The sequence below is a fragment of the Arvicola amphibius genome, chromosome 14 (assembly GCF_903992535.2).
Source record: "Arvicola amphibius chromosome 14, mArvAmp1.2, whole genome shotgun sequence".
Lineage (NCBI taxonomy): Eukaryota > Metazoa > Chordata > Mammalia > Rodentia > Cricetidae > Arvicola > Arvicola amphibius.
This window is the reverse complement of record NC_052060.1, coordinates 5,912,466-5,929,924: the sequence shown is the minus strand read 5'-3', so window position 1 is coordinate 5,929,924 and position 17,459 is coordinate 5,912,466. Positions and strand designations below refer to the sequence as shown.

Sequence of the window (17,459 nt, the reverse complement as noted above, 5' to 3'; positions counted from 1 at the left end):
AACGCAGACAGAATATTGTGTACATAATAAATATTTAAAAAAAAATAAATAAACGATATGGAGAAATTACTTAAAATGTGTCTACTGAGAAACATGTATAAAGTGTTATCTTTGTAGAAAGAGTAACTTTCCAATGGATAGCACTGCATGGGAGGGTAGATGGTCGCACACCAAGCTGCTACCATCCTACGGCACACCGTAGTCCCGGCCAGTGGGGCTGGTGGTGTGCGGCACACTCATAGCCCCGGCCAGTGCAGGAGGCTGTGCAAGGTTATGGTCAGCCCAGGCTTCGTGTGCGTTCCACGCTTAGTCAGGGATTCAAAGTGAGGATGTGTCAAAAACAAACAGAAAACAATACCAAACAAACAAAAACACAAAACAAGTTGTCGCTGGATATTGGGCTAGAGGTTATGTTTTGCTTTTAAACATTTTAATTAATTTGGGGGCCAGAGAGATGGTTCATCAGGTAAAGGTGTCTGCTACTGAGCCTGCACCCGAGTTTGGCTTCTGGGACCCACGTGGTGGAAGGAGAAAATGGAGTCCTGAAATTTGTCTGCTGGCCTCCACAGGGGGTCATGTGTGCTACCCTTGCTCCAGAACACCACGAAAAATAAATCAAATAATAAAAAGTTTAAAAATTAAATTAATTTTGTTCACGTGAAATTTACCCACAGTAATGTTCACAAATGGGTGCATTTATTTTCTTTGGCATATGTAATTATGTATTTGTAAATTGTAAAGATAAATCACAGGTTTCTGGGACAGTGATGGCTGCCTGAGTTATTTATTTATATTGTGTGTGTGTGTGTGCGCGCGCGTGTGTGTGTGTGCATAAGTGAGTGCATGCATGCACACCGGTGGCCATATCAGAGGACCCACAGGTGGCAACCGAAGTTCAGGTGTCAGCCCAGCAGGAGGAAATCCCTGATGAATGAATCTCGGAAAGGCAAGGCCCCTAGACCACAACTCCAGAATGCCTTTTGCTTCTCCTTTTACATGTTAGTTGTTGCCCTCTTTCTCTGATATCTGGGATGGTGTGAATGGGTGTGGGGATATTCCCCACTGCCTGTAATGGAGTGTGTTTATCTCATGGAAACATTCTATTCTACTGTGGATTATTGGGAAGATGATTTCTTCCTAAGCTGTACTGTCTAACTGATAATAATAATGTTAGTTTACATAGAGTTTTTATGATTAAAAATAAAACAAGGAAGAGTCACCAGCTAGAACACGTGAGCCTCTACTGAGGAGCTGTATAGACTGTGGCTTAGGTTAATGATTAAAAAAAGCAACTGAGTCCCAGGAGCCCCGCTAGCTTAAAGTCTATTACCCTTAATATGTATGTTCACAGGTTTGGGAGTGCATCATAGCTGAAATAAAGCTTGGAAAATAACTTAGGTTTAAACTAAGATGTTTTTGTCAAATAGCTTTGAGGTGAAAATCCCAACAAGACATCTCACGTTTTAGAAAGGCACAAGGTTGAGTGAGGAACTCTCTAAGGTCAGGGAACAAGAACAAAACAGCCCAGTTAGCATTAGCTGACGTGCCTTTCTTGACAGGACTGGTTGATGGCCAAAGTGACGATTAATATCTTTTTTTAACAGTTCTTAGTTTTTATTCATAATCATAAACTTAACTCTGCAATCCAGCTAGACTTGAAGGGGAATGAGGAAAATATAGAACCCAAAAAACTTCAGTGAGAGCAGAGATTACAGGGTACTGCGAGCAGATGGGGCTGGGGTGCTCTCCTGAGCTACAGAAGGAATGGTCTGGTGGGTAAGAAGCCCGCAAGTCAAAAGAATTAGAGTTGTCCACAGTCGGAAATGGTGATCTTCTTGCTGGTCTTTCCATTCCTGGACCCAAAACGCTCCATGGCTTCCCAAAGACCACGGCTTCTCTCTCTCTCTCTCTCTCTCTCTCTCTCTCTCTCTCTCTCTCTCTCTCTCTCTCTCTCTCTCTCTGCCTGACAGAGAGTTTTAGAGGTTTATTTTATTTTCATTTATGTGTGTGTGCTTCTGTGTGTATGTACATGAGTGCAGGTGCCTTTGGAGGCCAGAGGAGGCTGTGAACTTCTCTGGAAGGGGAGTTACAGGCAGCAGCGATCCACCATATGGGAGCTGGGAACTGAATATGGGTCCTCTGCAAGGGCAGTACACACGCTTAATCATTAAGCCATCTCTCCAGCTCCCAACACATGTTTATAAACACCACATCAAACTTCATCATAAAATCAGAGCAGAATCAAATCTCATAACAGCATTTTTTTTTTTTTTTTTTTTTTTTTGGTTTTTCGAGACAGGGTTTCTCTGCAGCTTTTTTAGAGCCTGTCCTGGAGCTAGCTCTTGTAGACCAGGCTGGCCTCGAAGCATTTTTCTTAAAAAAAAAAAAAAAAAAAAAAAAAAGAGGCTGGAGAGATGGCTCATTGATTAAGGGCTCTATCAGAGGACCGAGGTTTGTATCCCAGCAGAGCATAGACCCCTCTGTAGACACACACACACAAATTAAAAATAAACTACAAAATTAAAGAGACAAGGTGTCATCATGTCTAGGTCCCATGGACTCTTTCTTTTATTAATCCCAGGCTAGCCTAGAACTCACTATGCACCTACTGCGGCCCCAACTCACAGCAATCCTGCTGCCTCAGCCTCCCAAGATCTGAGCTTATAGGCATGAGCCATCATAGCCGGTTAATCCCAAGAACTGCCCTTTGTTGTCTTCTTTGATCCTCCTATCGTCCCCTCTCATTCCAACGTAGGCTCGCTGGAATCACGGGCCTCTGGCTTTTTACCTAAGTTGGGGGATCCATCCCAGGTTGGCCCCTTTACTCACTGAGCCATCTCTCCAGCCCTCTGGTCCCAAGAACTCAGGTTGACTCGTGTTCCTGTCTAAGGCAGAGCCCCAGAGCAGTAAGAAAACGAAAACCCAGAACACGGCCATCAGAGACAAGCAGAGAGGTCTGGGTAAGAGGGAACCAGACAGAGACGAACTGGTGAGGACTGGGGAATTGCTATGTAAAGACAGCAGCAGGAGTCTCCGAGACCCTGGGAAGTGATCTTGAGCCATCGTCTTCTAAAAGCTTGAGAAAGCAGCTTTCTTTCAAAAGAAAGAAGCAACGGAAGGCTGTCTAGTTCTTTCCCATGGGGCCCCCAGCCAGCACATATTGACACAGAGATTTATTATTAATTATGAAAGCTTGGCCTCTAGCTTAGGCTTGTTTTCAATGAGTTCTTATAACTTCTAATTAAACTTATAACTTATAATTCTAATTAACCCGTCGTTTTTCATCTATGTCTGGCCACAGGGCTTGTTACCTCATCTCCCTACTGCACACCCTGCTCTCCCTCCCTCTCGCCGGCACATCCAGTCTGCCTAGATTATACTTCCTCTTCCTCTCTGCCCCCAGAAATCCGGCCTAATCTTTCCAGCCTAGATATTGTCCCTTCAGCTCTTTATTAAACCAGTCACATCAACACATCGTCTCACAGTGTACAGTATCCCACAATGGAAGACTGTGAGGAGAAACTCCTACACAAGGCTATTGAGGGCTGGAGAAGTAACTCAGTGGACAGTGTGCTGGCCTGGTGTGTGCGAAGTCTGGGCTGTAAACCCAGCGCCGCACACCCTCCCCAGCTGTGGAGATGCCCGGCAGCAAGCACAGCCCTTGGGAGGTGAAGCAGCCGGCCTGCTAGGACTGTAAGAGATCCTGTGTCAGAGAAAGCAAAGGACTGGACGGTGGCTCCGTGGTTAAGAGCACTGGCCTTCCAGAATAACCAGAACGGCACACACGGTGGCTCACAACCATCTGTAGCACCAGTTTCTTGGAGCTCCGACACTCTCTTCTGGCCTCCTTGGGCAGTACACAGATGCGGTGTACAGACATGCATTCAGACAAACACCAAAATACGTAACACAAAAATAAATAAATTTTTAAAAATATATAAAAATAAAAAGTAAAATATTATTACAAAAAAAGCTGGTATGGTCACGCACACCTTAAATTCCAGCAGTTGGGAGGCAGAGGCAGGCAGATCTTTGTGAGGTTGAGGCCAGCCTGGTCTACCTAGTGAGTTCCAGGACAGCCAGGGCTACATAGTGAAATCCTATCTCAAAAAAAAAGTGCTTGGCCGGGCGGTGGTGGCGCACGCCTTTAATCCCAGCACTCGGGAGGTAGAGGCAGGCAGATCTCTTGAGTTCGAGGCCAGCCTGGTCTACAAGAGCTAGCTCCAGGACAGGCTCTAGAAACTACAGGGAAACCCTGTCTCGAAAAACCAAAAAAAAAAAAAAAAAAAAAAAGTGCTTGATGAATCACATTGAAGACTGCTAGCTTCTGTTTACACACACACACACACCACACACATTCACATACAAGATCAATTGCCTTAAAATGATTCATTCATTCAGTCAATGATTTGTTTGGTGCAATTTTCTGCATGTTTCTATTTCAAAACTTGTTTTTTAGTTTTGGTTTTGGAATTTTTAATCCAAAATCCTGAATGTCTGACTCCAGATGTGGCAGCTGCTAGTAGCTTTTCAAGCCTGAACCTAAGAATTATTTTTTTTTTGAGTTAAGATCTTACTTTATAATCTAAGCTGGCCCAGAACTTAGAGTATAGCCTAGGTTGGCCTCAAACTCTCGGCAACCCACCAGCCTCCCCATTGCTGTGATAACAGGAATGAACCACTATGCCCAGCCGGGAGAGAGCTTGTGGATGTGGCTGAATATATTTTACATGAGGATATTGTTCTGATTAGTTGGGTGGCTTTAGCTGCAATCAGAAGTTTCCTTATGAGAGAAAGGCATGGGGGGCCTGGTCACAGAGGAGAAGATGGAGGAGAAAGTGGGGCATGGTAGCCAAAAGCTGAACGAGATAGCACCAGCAGCCACGAGATGTAGCAAGGCTTTCTCTATCCTGCCAGCTCCCAAATAACCTCACAGAGACTTATTAATTATGGAAGGTCGGCTCACAGCTTAGCCTTGTTCTTAACTAGCTCTTATAATTTAAATCCACCCATATTTTTGTTAATCTACATTCTACCACGTGATTTTTACCTCTGACCCATTTTATGCCGCTGGCTCATTCAATCTGTCTGTCTGTCATCTCCACCCGTCTTCCTACCTAGCTATCGGACATTTAACTTTTATTTAAATCAATCACAGTGACATAAGTTCACACAGTGTAAAGGAATATTCCACAACAATTAGAAGCTTCAATAAGCAAGGTATAGCCTGTGCCCCATGCACATAATCTATAGAGGCTTGGGGATCAGAAGTTCAAGGTCATCCTTGACTAGCCAGTTCTAGTCCAAGGCCAGCCTGATCTCCTGGAGACCCTGTGTAAAATATTCTTTGTAAAGGAATGAAGTCTCCAGATCTGTAAAAGGGAACTGGCCTTGTCAGTGTGACTCTGAGAATAAACTGCACACCAGTCAGTCAGCCCTCATGTGCTTTTTAAAAAGCAGATGGATAAAGCACAAAAGTTATATTTTAAAGGACAGAGAGGACTCAGTAGGTAAAAGCACTTGTTGAACAAATCTGAGAATCAGTTTGGATTCCCAGAACACATGTAAATGCCAAGTGGTGTTTTTAAACTAAATCTCAATCCTGTGATGTTACCAATAAAGACTCAGGACAGGTGCTGGGGTGGAAAACTGCTAGCTCAGAGAGGGAGAGGAACGACAGGTGACATTCCTCCTTAGCTGACGTCCTAGACTGGAGAGCTTCTTTCTGTGGTCCCAAGCAAAAAAGGCCTGCCAGGCTCCAATCCCTCCCTGCTCCTTCCTGTGCGTCTCTTTAGCTCTCTTCCCAGCCCCCTCTTACTCTCTATGGCCACTTCCTGTCAACTAGTTGCAGGCTGCACCTCTTGACCTAAGGTTGATTTTATTTAATTAATGAAATCTCAGGGTTCACAGTGTGATCAAATAACATGAAACGATGGGGGTGTAGCAACTTGTCTGTAATCCTAGCACACAGGAAGCTGAGACGGAGATCCCCAGAGCAAGGTGGCTATTTAGATTAGTTGAGTTGGCCAACTCTGGGTTCAAGCGAGAAAGTCTGTCTCAATATGTAAGATGGGGTTTGGTAATATAGCCAACATCAGCCTATGGCCTCCACACTCATGTGCACACACATGCATATGTGAGCATGCGCAAACACACACACACACACACACACACACACACACACACACACACACCCCTCAAAACTAAAGGAACCAAAAGGCTGTGGAAGAAATGAGGACTAAAATTCCAGAAGAGTTCATCTGTTCTGGGATGTGCTAAGAATAGGCTGCAGATCAGGCTTAACTGAGGCGGAATGTCTCTGTTTGGAGAGAGGACGTCACTGGAGGTTTGCACGGCTATGTGAGGAGTAGGACTAACAGGGTTACCTTTGCCCAGGGAACTTCGGTGAACCTTGGGGATGTTCAGGAGACCGCAGAGTGGCACTGGAAGCTCCGATGGGCATATAGAAGCTCCTCCAGACTCACTGGGGCAGGGTATCCACTAATTCAATGGTTTGCCCTTAGTGTGTCTGCCAGATCTCAAGTTTGTGTGGAGGAGTAGGGATCTGAAGAATTAGCCCCATTTGCTTCAGTTCGGGGGGGGGGGGCTGTTCACTTTTCAATCAAAAGTGTGAGAAGCTGGGCGGTGGTGGCGCACGCCTTTAATCCCAGCACTCGGGAAGCAGAGGCAGGCGGATCTCTGTGAGTTCAAGATCAGTCTGGTCTATGAGAGCTAATTCCAGAACAGGCTCCAAAGCTACATAGAAACCCTGTCTCTAAAAACAAAAAAACAAGCAAACAAACAAACAAAAAAGAAAAAAAACAAAACAAAAGTTGTGAGAAATATGTCTGAAGACTAGGGACAAACAAGACTGAAAGAGTTGCTCAGTGCAGTCCTCACAGTTCTAAATCCTGTCTCCAGTGGAAGAACATAACCTGACCCTTCCGCGCCATTCAGACTACATGGCAAACAATAACAAGCCACAAGACCTGCAAAGTGAAAGAGAAACATGATCAAAATGAAAAATTAAAACAAGCAAGAGAAGCCGAGCCATGGCTGATACATGGATGCTCCTTGGTTTATAATGGGCACATCCCAAAACACCCAGCATAAGAGGGTGATGGTGCATTTAATACACACAACCTACTGAGCATCACAGTTTGGGAGTTTGATTTGTTGTTGTTTTAACTGCAGGCTATAGGTGAAGATGTTGACTAGGCGTGCGACTCACCCCACTGTGCAGCATCACAAGAGTATCTTATCCTGGGATAATACTTAAAGTTCAAAGTTAATTTTTGCACCATTATGAAGCTGAAATATTGCAGGACAAGTTATTTTAGTTGTGACCCATTTGTACTGGAGGTGACGCTTAAGAACACAGAGCCAGAGAGACGGCTCAGGATTTGCCACCCCAGCTTGACAAGCCAAGTTCGGTTCCAGAGCGCATGTGGTGGAGAGAACAGGCACAGCACCGCTGCCCTCTAACCTTCACGTTTGCCGTTCCGTGAGTGCCCCTCACATCCTGATAATGCATACATGGCACAAGTGTACATTAAACAAACACAAAAATCTTAAAACGTATAAAATTGGTAAGCACGGAGAGAAGCAGAACAAAAGTGGAAGGGGAAATTCTGGGATGGAAAATTATAAGGGGTACGGGGAGATGGGGAGATTAGGGGAGGGTCAGTCTAAACTAGAGATTATGAAAAGTCATAAGGAAAGCCAAGGTACTAAAAGTCAAATACAAAGGTGCTCGAGGGGCTGGGACTTAGCTCCGTTGGTAGAGTGCTTGCCTAGCATTCACGAAGTCCCAGGATGGATCCCCAGCACCCATGTGGTGGCTCACAACCATCTGTAACTCCAGTTAGTGCCCTTCTACTTTTGTGTCTTTGTGTGTAGCATAATGAATTTAATTAGTGGGTGAGAGGTTCCTCTGAGGTTCATGGGCACATTACCCTGGTCACAGCAGCACTGGGAGGGAATCTTTTCATCCCCCAGTGTCTGAGTTACTTTTCTTTCTTGTTTTTTGTTTCTTTTCTTTTTATTTATTTATTTTTTTGTTTCTTTGTTTTTCTTCTTTATTTTGGTTTTTCAAAACAGTGTTTCTCTGTGTAACAGCACAGGCTGTCCTGGAACTTGCTTTGCAGACCAGGTTGGCCTTGAACTCACAGAGATCCACCTGCTGGGTTAATTTTCTATTGCTGTGAAGAGACACAAGGTCAAGGCAACTTATAACAGATTTTTTTTTGGGGGGGGGGGGCTCACGGTTCCAGATTTTTGTTGTTGCTGTTTCTTTGTTTTTTGAGACAGGGTTTCTCTGTGTAACCACTCTGGCTGTCCTGGAACTTGGTCTGTACACCTGTCTGGCTTCGAACTCACAGATATCCACCTGCCTCTGCCTCCTGAGTATTGGGATTAAATGCATGTGACACAACCGCCAGGCAGTCTATGATCATCAGGTTGGGGAACATGGCAGCAGGCACTGGAGCAGTAGCTGAGAGTTCACATTTATTTGATCCTAACACCTCCTGACTAAAAATTTTTAAAGAAAAAAAATGGGGTGAGGTAATGTAGTTTTACCCCTCTCCCCCATTAATATAGGGTCTCTCAGTTGCTCAAGTTAGCCTGGATTCAGAACGTAGTCCAAACTGGTCTCATACTGGAGGCAATCCTTCTGGCCCACCCCGAGTGCTAGGATCTTGCGATGAGATGGTTTGCTCACGCAATCTCTCTCTCCCTCTATCCCTCCCTCTGTCCCTCCCCCGCTTAATTACGCACCACACCACACAAGTGCCTGGCGCCCTGGAGGCCAGGAGAGAGTATCAGATCAATAGGAACTGGAGTTACAGACGGTTTTGCGCCATCACGTGGTAGCTGAGATTGGAATCCAAGAGCCTTATTTCCAGCTTGGTTTGTATCCTTTCTACCTTTACCGACTGCAACGGCATACATAAATCACTGTATCTCAAGCATCTGCATCTTATCTATAAAATGAGTTGAATAATGCCTGTTACACGGGCCTGCTCTGAGAAGTAAGGCTGTAAGAGCTTCGGCCCAATCATTCTTCAAGTCAGATTCTGGATACTGATTCAAACAGGGCACGACAACCGATCCTGGTGCTTGTCCCTCACAGCCTGCTCCTCCTAAATTGTCAGAAAGCTCAGCTCTAGGCACCCCTACTGCAGATACACGGATGCGTCCTTGGGCATTTCTGTCAGTCTCTGCAGTTACTGGCGCTGGACGCCTCCGACAACCTCATCAACACGGAACCTGGCAGTCATGGTACCCGGACGTGGCTGGCAGGAAGAAAAGAGGTGTAACAACAAAGGACCACTTCCGCTTCCGGTGAGGCGAGCGCTTTCACTTCTGCTGCAGTGACTAAGATGGAAGCGATCTGGGAGTCACGGGCTGGCCACTGGGCCGGGGGTCCGGCCCCGGGGCAGTTTTACCGCGTGCCGTCCACTCCCTGTGCCCTCATGGACCCGGCGTCCGCGCTCTGCGAGGGCCCAATCACCCGGACCCAGTGAGTTGCGCTGTAACCGCGCCAGGAATGGGCGGCGGGCCGGGACTTGGACCTGCGGCTCCCGGGGCTCCTGGAGCCCCCGGACGCCGCGCTCAGGGACCCTTTCCATTCTTCAGGAACCCCATGGTGACTGGGACGTCGGTACTCGGGGTGAAGTTCGACGGCGGAGTGGTTATTGCTGCAGACATGCTGGGCTCCTACGGCTCCCTGGCTCGTTTTCGCAATATCTCTCGTATTATGCGAGTCAACGACAGCACTATGCTGGGTGCTTCGGGAGACTACGCTGATTTCCAGTATTTAAAGCAGGTTCTCGGCCAGATGGTGTAAGTCGCCTCCAAGTGGAGCGAAGCTCTCGTTTTTTATTCCCTTAGATGGGATGGGGGGACTTGAGGCTTTGGGGAATTGTTGGGTCGAGCATGTGAATGTTTTGAATACTTTTTGGCATTGAATGTGTGTGTGTGTGTAAATTTGGGCTTAGATCAGGGGTGGGTGGGGAACCTGACTTCCGTTATCATTACCTTATCAAGCATTTATTTATTTTGAAGGATTGATGAAGAGCTGTTGGGGGATGGGCATAGCTACAGCCCTAGAGCTATTCATTCCTGGTTGACAAGGGCCATGTACAGCCGCCGGTCCAAGATGAATCCTCTGTGGAACACCATGGTCATTGGAGGCTATGCTGATGGAGAAAGGTATTTGATAACTTCCCCGACCACCCCGCCTAGCACCCACTGAGTGTCTTTTTCAGTTTTGTCTTTCAAGACAGGTGTCTCTGAGCAACAGCTCTGGCTGTCCTGGAACTCGCTCTGTAGATCAAGCTTGCCTTGAACTCCAAGAGATTTGCCTGCCTTTATCCTCTGAGTACTGGAGTTAAAGGCGTGTGCCATCACTGCCCAGCTTTCTTCAGTCTTTGAAAAGAATGGTTTTTTTTTACACTTGTTTAGTGCTTGTGTGCTACTCGTGTGTGTGTGTGTGTGTGTGTGTGTGTGTGTGTACCATGTGGGTTCGAGGGCTCAAACTCGGGCCATCAGGTGTGGTGGCAAGTGCTTTTACCCACTGATCCATCCTGAGTCTGCCACCCCAGACTGTTTAACCCCAGAGAATTCCCGTCTTTTAATTCAGACCTCATGGTCCCATTCTTTGGCCAAGAAATATAAGATTAAATGAGTTCTTTGATCTGTTTGTCCCTACAGCTTCCTTGGTTATGTGGACATGCTTGGTGTAGCTTATGAAGCCCCTTCTCTAGCCACTGGTTATGGTGCATACTTGGCTCAGGTAAGTCGTGGCTCTAGCAATGGGGAAAAGAGGAGGAGAGATGTTCCCTGTGGAGTTCTGATAGGAGACAGGCTGGGATCCAAATGTTGGGCATCAGGTTTTCTTAGTATAAGGAGGTGTTTACACGACCTTCCAGAGACAAGATGTGGTGAACAGGGATAATAACCTTACTGCAGGATGGAAGCCCTAGGACTTCCCTTTAAGAGGATCTTAACTAGGTGGTGGTATACCTCTGTGCTCCTGGTGCACAGGACCAGCCTGGGCTACACAGAAAGACTCCATCTCAGAAACAAAACAAAAATGAAATGACTCGTGGGTAAAGCCAGCCCAGGACCCCCAGGGCGGGCAGAAACAAGTCCTGCAAAGCTATTTTCTGACTTCCACATGCGTATGCACACATATATACAAAATGAGTAAATGTCAAATGAAACAAAAAAAGCCAGCACTTTTCTGATGAGACGATGGGTAGAAGTCTGTCGTTCACTTTGGTGATTGTTTACATGGGTTGGAATAGGTGTTAAGCTAGTGTCTAATTTCTCCGTGTTTTGCCCATCTTTTAGCCTCTGCTTCGAGAAGTTCTAGAGAAACAACCTGTGCTGAGTCAGACTGAGGCCCGGGAGCTCATAGAGCGCTGCATGCGAGTGTTGTACTACCGAGACGCCCGCTCGTACAACCGGGTGAGACATGGGGAAAAGCACGGACTCGGGAGGCAGAGGCCAGCCAGGGCTACACAGAGAAACCCTGTCTTCAAAACTAAACTACCCAGGCATGGTAGTGCACGCCTTTAAACCTAGCACTTGGGAGGCAGAGGCAGGTAAATCTCTATGAGTTCAAGGACAGCCTGGTGTTTCATGACAGCCAGGGCTGGAGAAACCCTGTCTCGAAAAATCTTTAAAAAAACCACTGAACTACAAATTGTTACTTCTATTTTGGAATGAGGAGTGACCCTCTGGATTAACCTTTGTCCAGACTGGTATTTATTTACATTACATGTTTTGTTTTCTTTTAGTTTCAAATCGCCACCGTAACTGAAAAGGGTGTTGAGATAGAAGGACCGCTGTCAGCAGAGACTAACTGGGAAATCGCCCACATGATCAGGTGATTTAAAATGTGTGGAGAGTTGGGAGCCTCTGGAGGGTGGGTTTCCCAGGCGGTGGTTCTGGGTGCAAGGGGAGAGCTTCTTAAGCTGATGCCTTGGCACTTCATCACTTTCTTCCTAAAATACTCTTTTTAGTGGCTTTGAATGAACTACAGATGAACGTCGAGTTGAAGCTGTACCCTTCTGTATTTGGATTAGTTGGCTCAAGGTAGACTTTTGTAAAATAAAATCAGTCCTTTGAAATGTTTGCTGAGTTGTTTTGTTTTGAAACGAGATCTCACCATGTAGCCCAGGCTAGCCTGAAACTCAGAAATCTTCTTGCCTCTGCCTCCCAAATACTGGAGTTAAAAACTCGTGCCACCATAACTGGTCACGCTGAGAGCTCAGCTGCTGCTGTGTCTGAGCCATTGATGTGCTGTTTCCTTTCCTGGACAGAGGTTGATATCGGAAGTCTTCTTAGTCATCCCCTACCTATCCTTACAGACCTGAGCTTCTCTATTCAACTAGGCTGCCAGCCAACAGGCCCCAGGGGTCCTGTCTCCACCCGCTCTTAGAGCTGGGATTTTAAATGTGCATGCCACTGCACAGGGATGCCCAGGGCTGAACTCGGGTCCTCACCTTGTGCGGCAGGCACTTGACTGAGCCACTCTCTAGCCCTTCACTGTATTTGAGGTTGACCTCAACTCAGGGCAGTCCCTTCTGCCTCAGCCTCCCAGCTGAGGGACCATAGGTGGTGTGTGTGCGCTTAGGCTCTTCCAGCAAGTATAGGATTCTCTGAACAAAAGACCCCACACAGTATTCATTTGCGATTGTTATAGAGCTAGCTTCTTGTAGGGTCACATTGATCTTTGATAACACAGTTGGTTTACATATATACAATATTCTCATTTTCTTCTATGCACTATATTCTAAAAGAATCTTTTTATTGGGAGAAGGTGGTTAATGACGGCTCCAGACAGACAGGTGTGTGCTGGCACTGCTGGGTGAGCCATTGTCCAGCCCTAAGCCCCACATGTAGCCACACTCAGGGGGGCTAAGCACATTTAACTAATGTTTATTGTCTGTAAATCTAGCACCTGGTACTTTGTGTTCATTAAAAAATCCTAAATGGAGGGCTGGAGAGGTGACTCAGCGTAAGAGTGGATACTATTACTCTTGTAGAAGACAGGACCCGAGTTTGATTCCCAGGACACATGGATGTGGCTCACAACTGCCTCTTAACTCCAGCTCCAAGCGATATCTGCTGACTGCCCCCCATGAACAGCTACACTCGTGCACATACCCACATAACTAAAATAATTAAGAAAATTCCTAAGTGGGACTGGGTAGGTGGCTCGGTTGCTTAAAGCACTGGCCGTGCTAGTGTGCAGATCTGAATCTAATGAAGAGCCGGATAAAGTAGATCTCTGTAATCCCGGTCCTACAGGGAGATGGGGGTGGGGGAGGCAAAGCAGGAGGGACCTGTAGACTTGATAGCCAGATAGTATGGCACAGGAACCAGAAAAACTGTCTCAAGTAGGGTGGAGAGTGAGGACGCCTGAAGTCACCAGACTCCACCTTGTGCCTCCAGTCACACACGTGCACACACAGTCCTAGGACACAGACCCCAAGACCTGAGTTTTCTCCCGATCCCACAAGATGGCAGGAGACTCAGGAGTTGTAATAGTACGTGTAGCATGTGGTGTCCACATTCAACACACGAAGAACAAGTATAGCTGTTAAGGTTGGGAATTAGCCATGTTCTATCCCTGGGGGTGGTTTCAAACCTTTCTTTTTAAAAATGAAAATAGGCCTTCTACATATGCACTCCAGACAGACCCTTTGAGAGTGGTATAGACAGCAGCGGACAGGCTCACACAAAATCCTGAGCCTTCAATCAGGAACTTTCACATACTTGATCTCAACACAGAAAGTTGTCAATAAATACATGTTTATTGATTGAACTGAATTATAAAAAAACAAAAAAACCCTTCCTTCTACTACTAAGCCATGCAGGCAGAGTCCACAAAGACAACTTGCTTGCCAAAACCCAGCCGATCCACTGTTACCATAACCTTAAAAAAAAAAATTACCCATCCAAAGTCAATGTGCAGAGGCCAGGAACCCAGCTCCACTAAGGCTGTGGCTGCTGCAGACGACAGAAGAGGACTAGGTTGTGGGCTGAATGACCACTTACAGTTCAGCTCTCAAAGGCAGCTGGCTTTGCGGTACAGTCCATCAATAAAATGGCATTGAGCAAAAAGCTGGGGAAGAGAAGCACAGGTGGATCCTCCGTTCAGATCTCCAACGCCATGGGTTCAGAGCTGGCCAAACTTCTGGGATCAGTCCTGTTCACTATGTTAAAAAACTGCAGGGAGAAGGTGGTAACGAAGACCACACCTGTACCACCAGGCCGCCACATCCTATCTCCCAGTCTATGAAAGTCTATGAAACAGGGGCACATAAAAAAGTTTATAAATCCATTTCCTCTCATTTATTAAATGTTCCACTTATGTACACTTTAAAGGTGAACCACTTACAAGCTTGTGCAGGTTGCCTCCTTGGCTCACAGGAGGAAACATTGCGGAAAGCCTCAGGGTGGACAAGAATGGTGTGGCTGTGGGAAAGGTAGACTTGGTTTTTGTTCTTTTTGTTCCTCTATGGTACAGTACATTTTGGTTTATCACCATAAGTACATCATTTTCTTAAAAAAAAAAAAATCCATCATGCAAACTGTAGAAAAATTTTTCCTTGAAGTTGGCAGTGAAAAATAAAGATTCGTGTCTTTCTCTGTGCACACCTCTATGCTTTTTTCTCATATCAGTTTTTTCTAAGCACTGAGAGGAACGGGAAAGCCAGGGGTCAGCAGGAGTTCACGCAGTCTGTCCTTTTCAACACATACCAGGCAGTACCTGTGATGTCTTCGGCAGGTGTGCAGTCAGGAGGTGCTTAACAGGACAAAGGTAAACAAAGCAGCAGGGGCTTGCTGATGGAAGACAGACTAGGGATGGCTTCCACCTCAATACTGTTTGATCACCTCACCCAGTACCTCTTGCTTGCTAGGGACACAATGTGCTCCTTTGCCCAGAGTAAAGGACAGCGTGAAAATCAGGAAAGGGGTCAAAGGTCACAAATGCAAAAAATATTGTTTCTGTTGTGTTTTGGTGGAGGATGGAGGAGTCAAGGTGGCCTCATGCACTGTAAAGCCACAATCTTATACCCAGAGTTGCTGTAGGAACCAACAGCTCTGGAGAGGAAGGGGAAGCGAGAAGGAAAGAGGTCAATGGGATTCTTTTTTCATTTTCATTTTTATATAAAAGTGTTAAAGACCACAATGAAAAAAATTTATCCACATATGTAATAAACCAGTTTGTGAGCTACATATTTTTTCTTTCCCATTTGCAGAAGAGTTCTCACATTAACAATGATTAGATAAGTATCATGCCCAAAGACATTGGCCACACAGTAAAACAAACAAAACCCAGAAATACTATGATACAATTGAGGTAAAAGGGGAAACAAAACAATTTAATATCTGTCCACAAAGGATTGTTTTCCTAGATTTTTGTCAGAAAAATAGCAAACACAGTGATTTAAATTAAAGAAGAGGAAGAAAAAAAGTCACAAAAACCTGTTTTTAGAAGTGAGTAACCAATGGGCCAGCTCCTCGGCTCAGAAGTGATCACTACTGGCTTTCTAATAACCCACAAATTCACAGGAAGTATCAATGTCAGGGGAGCGGTGGCATACAATTAGAAATATAAACCAAGTACTCCACTGGTACCCCCTTTCTCTAAGTCCCTCTACCCTCCCTCAGCCTTTCTACCCAACTCCATATGCTCTCCTGAGCCCAGCACCTAAATCTCCATCAGATCTAGGTCAGCTTCCTCAAAGCCATAGAAGGACTCCGTCTCACTTTCCCCCTCAAAGAGCTGGTGAAGGCTTTCAGGATCAACTGTCTCTTCCGGAGACGATCTGGGTCGGGGGGTGGAAGCCGACGGCTCCTCAGACCGTTCTCCACTCAGCTTCAGCTGCTCCTCTAGGGAGGCAATGAGCTCCTCCTGCATGTCAGCGTTGCGTGTAGGTGAGTTAATATTGCCATCAGGACCTGGCAGAACACTAGCCACAAGGAAGGATCGCTGGACTAGCTCTGGGGAGTCCCCAATGACACCCAGCACCTCACTAAGCCAGTCCAGCACCAGCTGAAGCAAGACATCAGAATCACAGGCAGTATCTGCCATTTCCCGAGCCTGCTCCTTCCACTTTTTGTGCAGGAAGTTCTTAACAGTTCGTTTGATGCATACGTCCAATGGCTGGATCTTAGAGCTGCAGCCTGCAGGGACCACAGCAGGCAGCGTGCTCGAGGCACTGAGCAGGGCCAGCACCTCCTCTGACAAGTGCGTGCGGTGGCAGTCCATCAGCAGCATGCCTTTGCCGTGCTGACACGCGGTGTGCTTTCTCCACACACGGGACGACCAGAGCTCCATCATCTCATCATCACTGTAGCCGCCCCCTCTGGCCTCTAGCAATATAGAGTCTGGCACCTTAGCAGGCCGATTCACTTGTCCTCGGAAGAAAACCAGGGTGGGGAGGACAGTGCCATCTGCCAGGATAGCTAGCACTACATCACACCAAGGCTCCCCCGTGCCCACTGTCTGCAGAGCATTCTCCTTTCGGTCATCACTGCTCAGTACTTCTGTGTCCAGAAACAAGGAGACCTCATCAATAGCCACAATCATAGACAAAGGTAGGTCCTGATTGTGAATCTGCCGCTGTACAAACTCAATAAAGAGTCCTGCATTTTCTGCTACATCCTTCGGTAATGTGTGGGCTACAGCTCGCCGGGCATGGGGGGTGAGGTGGTGCCGTAGCATGAAACGCACAGCCCACTCATAGGATATCTTAAACCCCCCCTCCAAAGAGCGTCCTATTTTGGTGGCCTTCTGAAACAAGGTTTCCTCATTTACAGGCAGCTGCTGCTCTCGCTGGATCAGTACCCACTCAGCCAGTTTCTCTTCTGCCTCAAAGCTGAGATATTTGCCCTCTAAATTCTCTCCCTGAGAGGCCTGGAAGCGTCGAAGCCAACGACGGATCCGACGCTGGGGGTTTCGGAAGTGTTCAGCTGCCAGTTCTGTGTTGCAGCACAGGGCAAACAGTACCACCCGCAGCTTCTTCACAGACAGCTGCTCTTTCTTGCTAACCCCACTGCCGCCTCCACCACCAGATGCCGGTTCAGGTTCCTGGGTGACGGGGTTTCCTTCATCCTGTTCCTCGACATTCAGACATTCAGCTCCCTCTGTGGCCAAGGGCGGTAGGGACAAGGGCTGTCCTGGGTGAGTAGGGGTTGCTGGTGGGGTTGCAGGTGAGGCTGGTGATGGAAGTGCCTGGGCCACAGGAACTGTGAGCTCTTGCGGTTCTACTGGGGTGGCCCCTACAGGTTTCACAGTGGCTGCTTTGTTAGGGGGGAAGGGAGGTGGAAGATACGCAGTCTTCAGATTCCGATCATACGCTCGTTCAGGAGTCTGGCCAGGCCTAAATGAGTGAAGATGGGGAGCAGAGAGCAAACATCAGTTAAACTTAGGA

At 46.7% G+C, this 17,459-nt stretch overlaps 2 protein-coding genes across 3 annotated transcripts in view; one reads left to right on the top strand and one right to left on the bottom strand.

Annotated features, from left to right (window-relative positions):
• Nucleotides 1-9,336: 9,336 nt before the first annotated feature.
• Psmb4 (proteasome 20S subunit beta 4) lies at nt 9,337-12,144 on the top strand. Its single transcript, XM_038311432.1, has 7 exons — nt 9,337-9,523; nt 9,640-9,846; nt 10,069-10,215; nt 10,717-10,798; nt 11,359-11,475; nt 11,808-11,896; nt 12,033-12,144. The coding sequence occupies exons 1-7, from the start codon at nt 9,384-9,386 to the stop codon at nt 12,043-12,045; spliced, it is 795 nt and encodes a 264-aa protein (XP_038167360.1). The 5' UTR covers nt 9,337-9,383; the 3' UTR covers nt 12,046-12,144.
• A 3,021-nt stretch (nt 12,145-15,165) lies between these two features.
• The window catches only part of Pogz (pogo transposable element derived with ZNF domain), a 46,031-nt gene continuing 43,737 nt past the window's right edge, over nt 15,166-17,459 (bottom strand). For both annotated transcript variants that reach the window (XM_038310998.1, XM_038310999.1), the window contains exon 19: nt 15,166-17,408. In XM_038310998.1, the coding sequence (XP_038166926.1) occupies nt 15,734-17,408 (1,675 nt within the window). In that variant the 3' untranslated portion in view covers nt 15,166-15,733. The remainder of the gene's footprint in view (nt 17,409-17,459) is intronic.

Coding starts and splice junctions, on each gene's coding strand:
- Psmb4 (XM_038311432.1), top strand. CDS start 9,384: ATGGAAGCGATCTGGGAGTCACGGGCTGGCCACTGGGCCGGGGGTCCG. Junction 9,847..10,068: donor CAGGTTCTCGGCCAGATGGT/GTAAGTCGCCTC, acceptor TTTATTTTGAAG/GATTGATGAAGAGCTGTTGG. Junction 10,799..11,358: donor ATGGTGCATACTTGGCTCAG/GTAAGTCGTGGC, acceptor CCCATCTTTTAG/CCTCTGCTTCGAGAAGTTCT.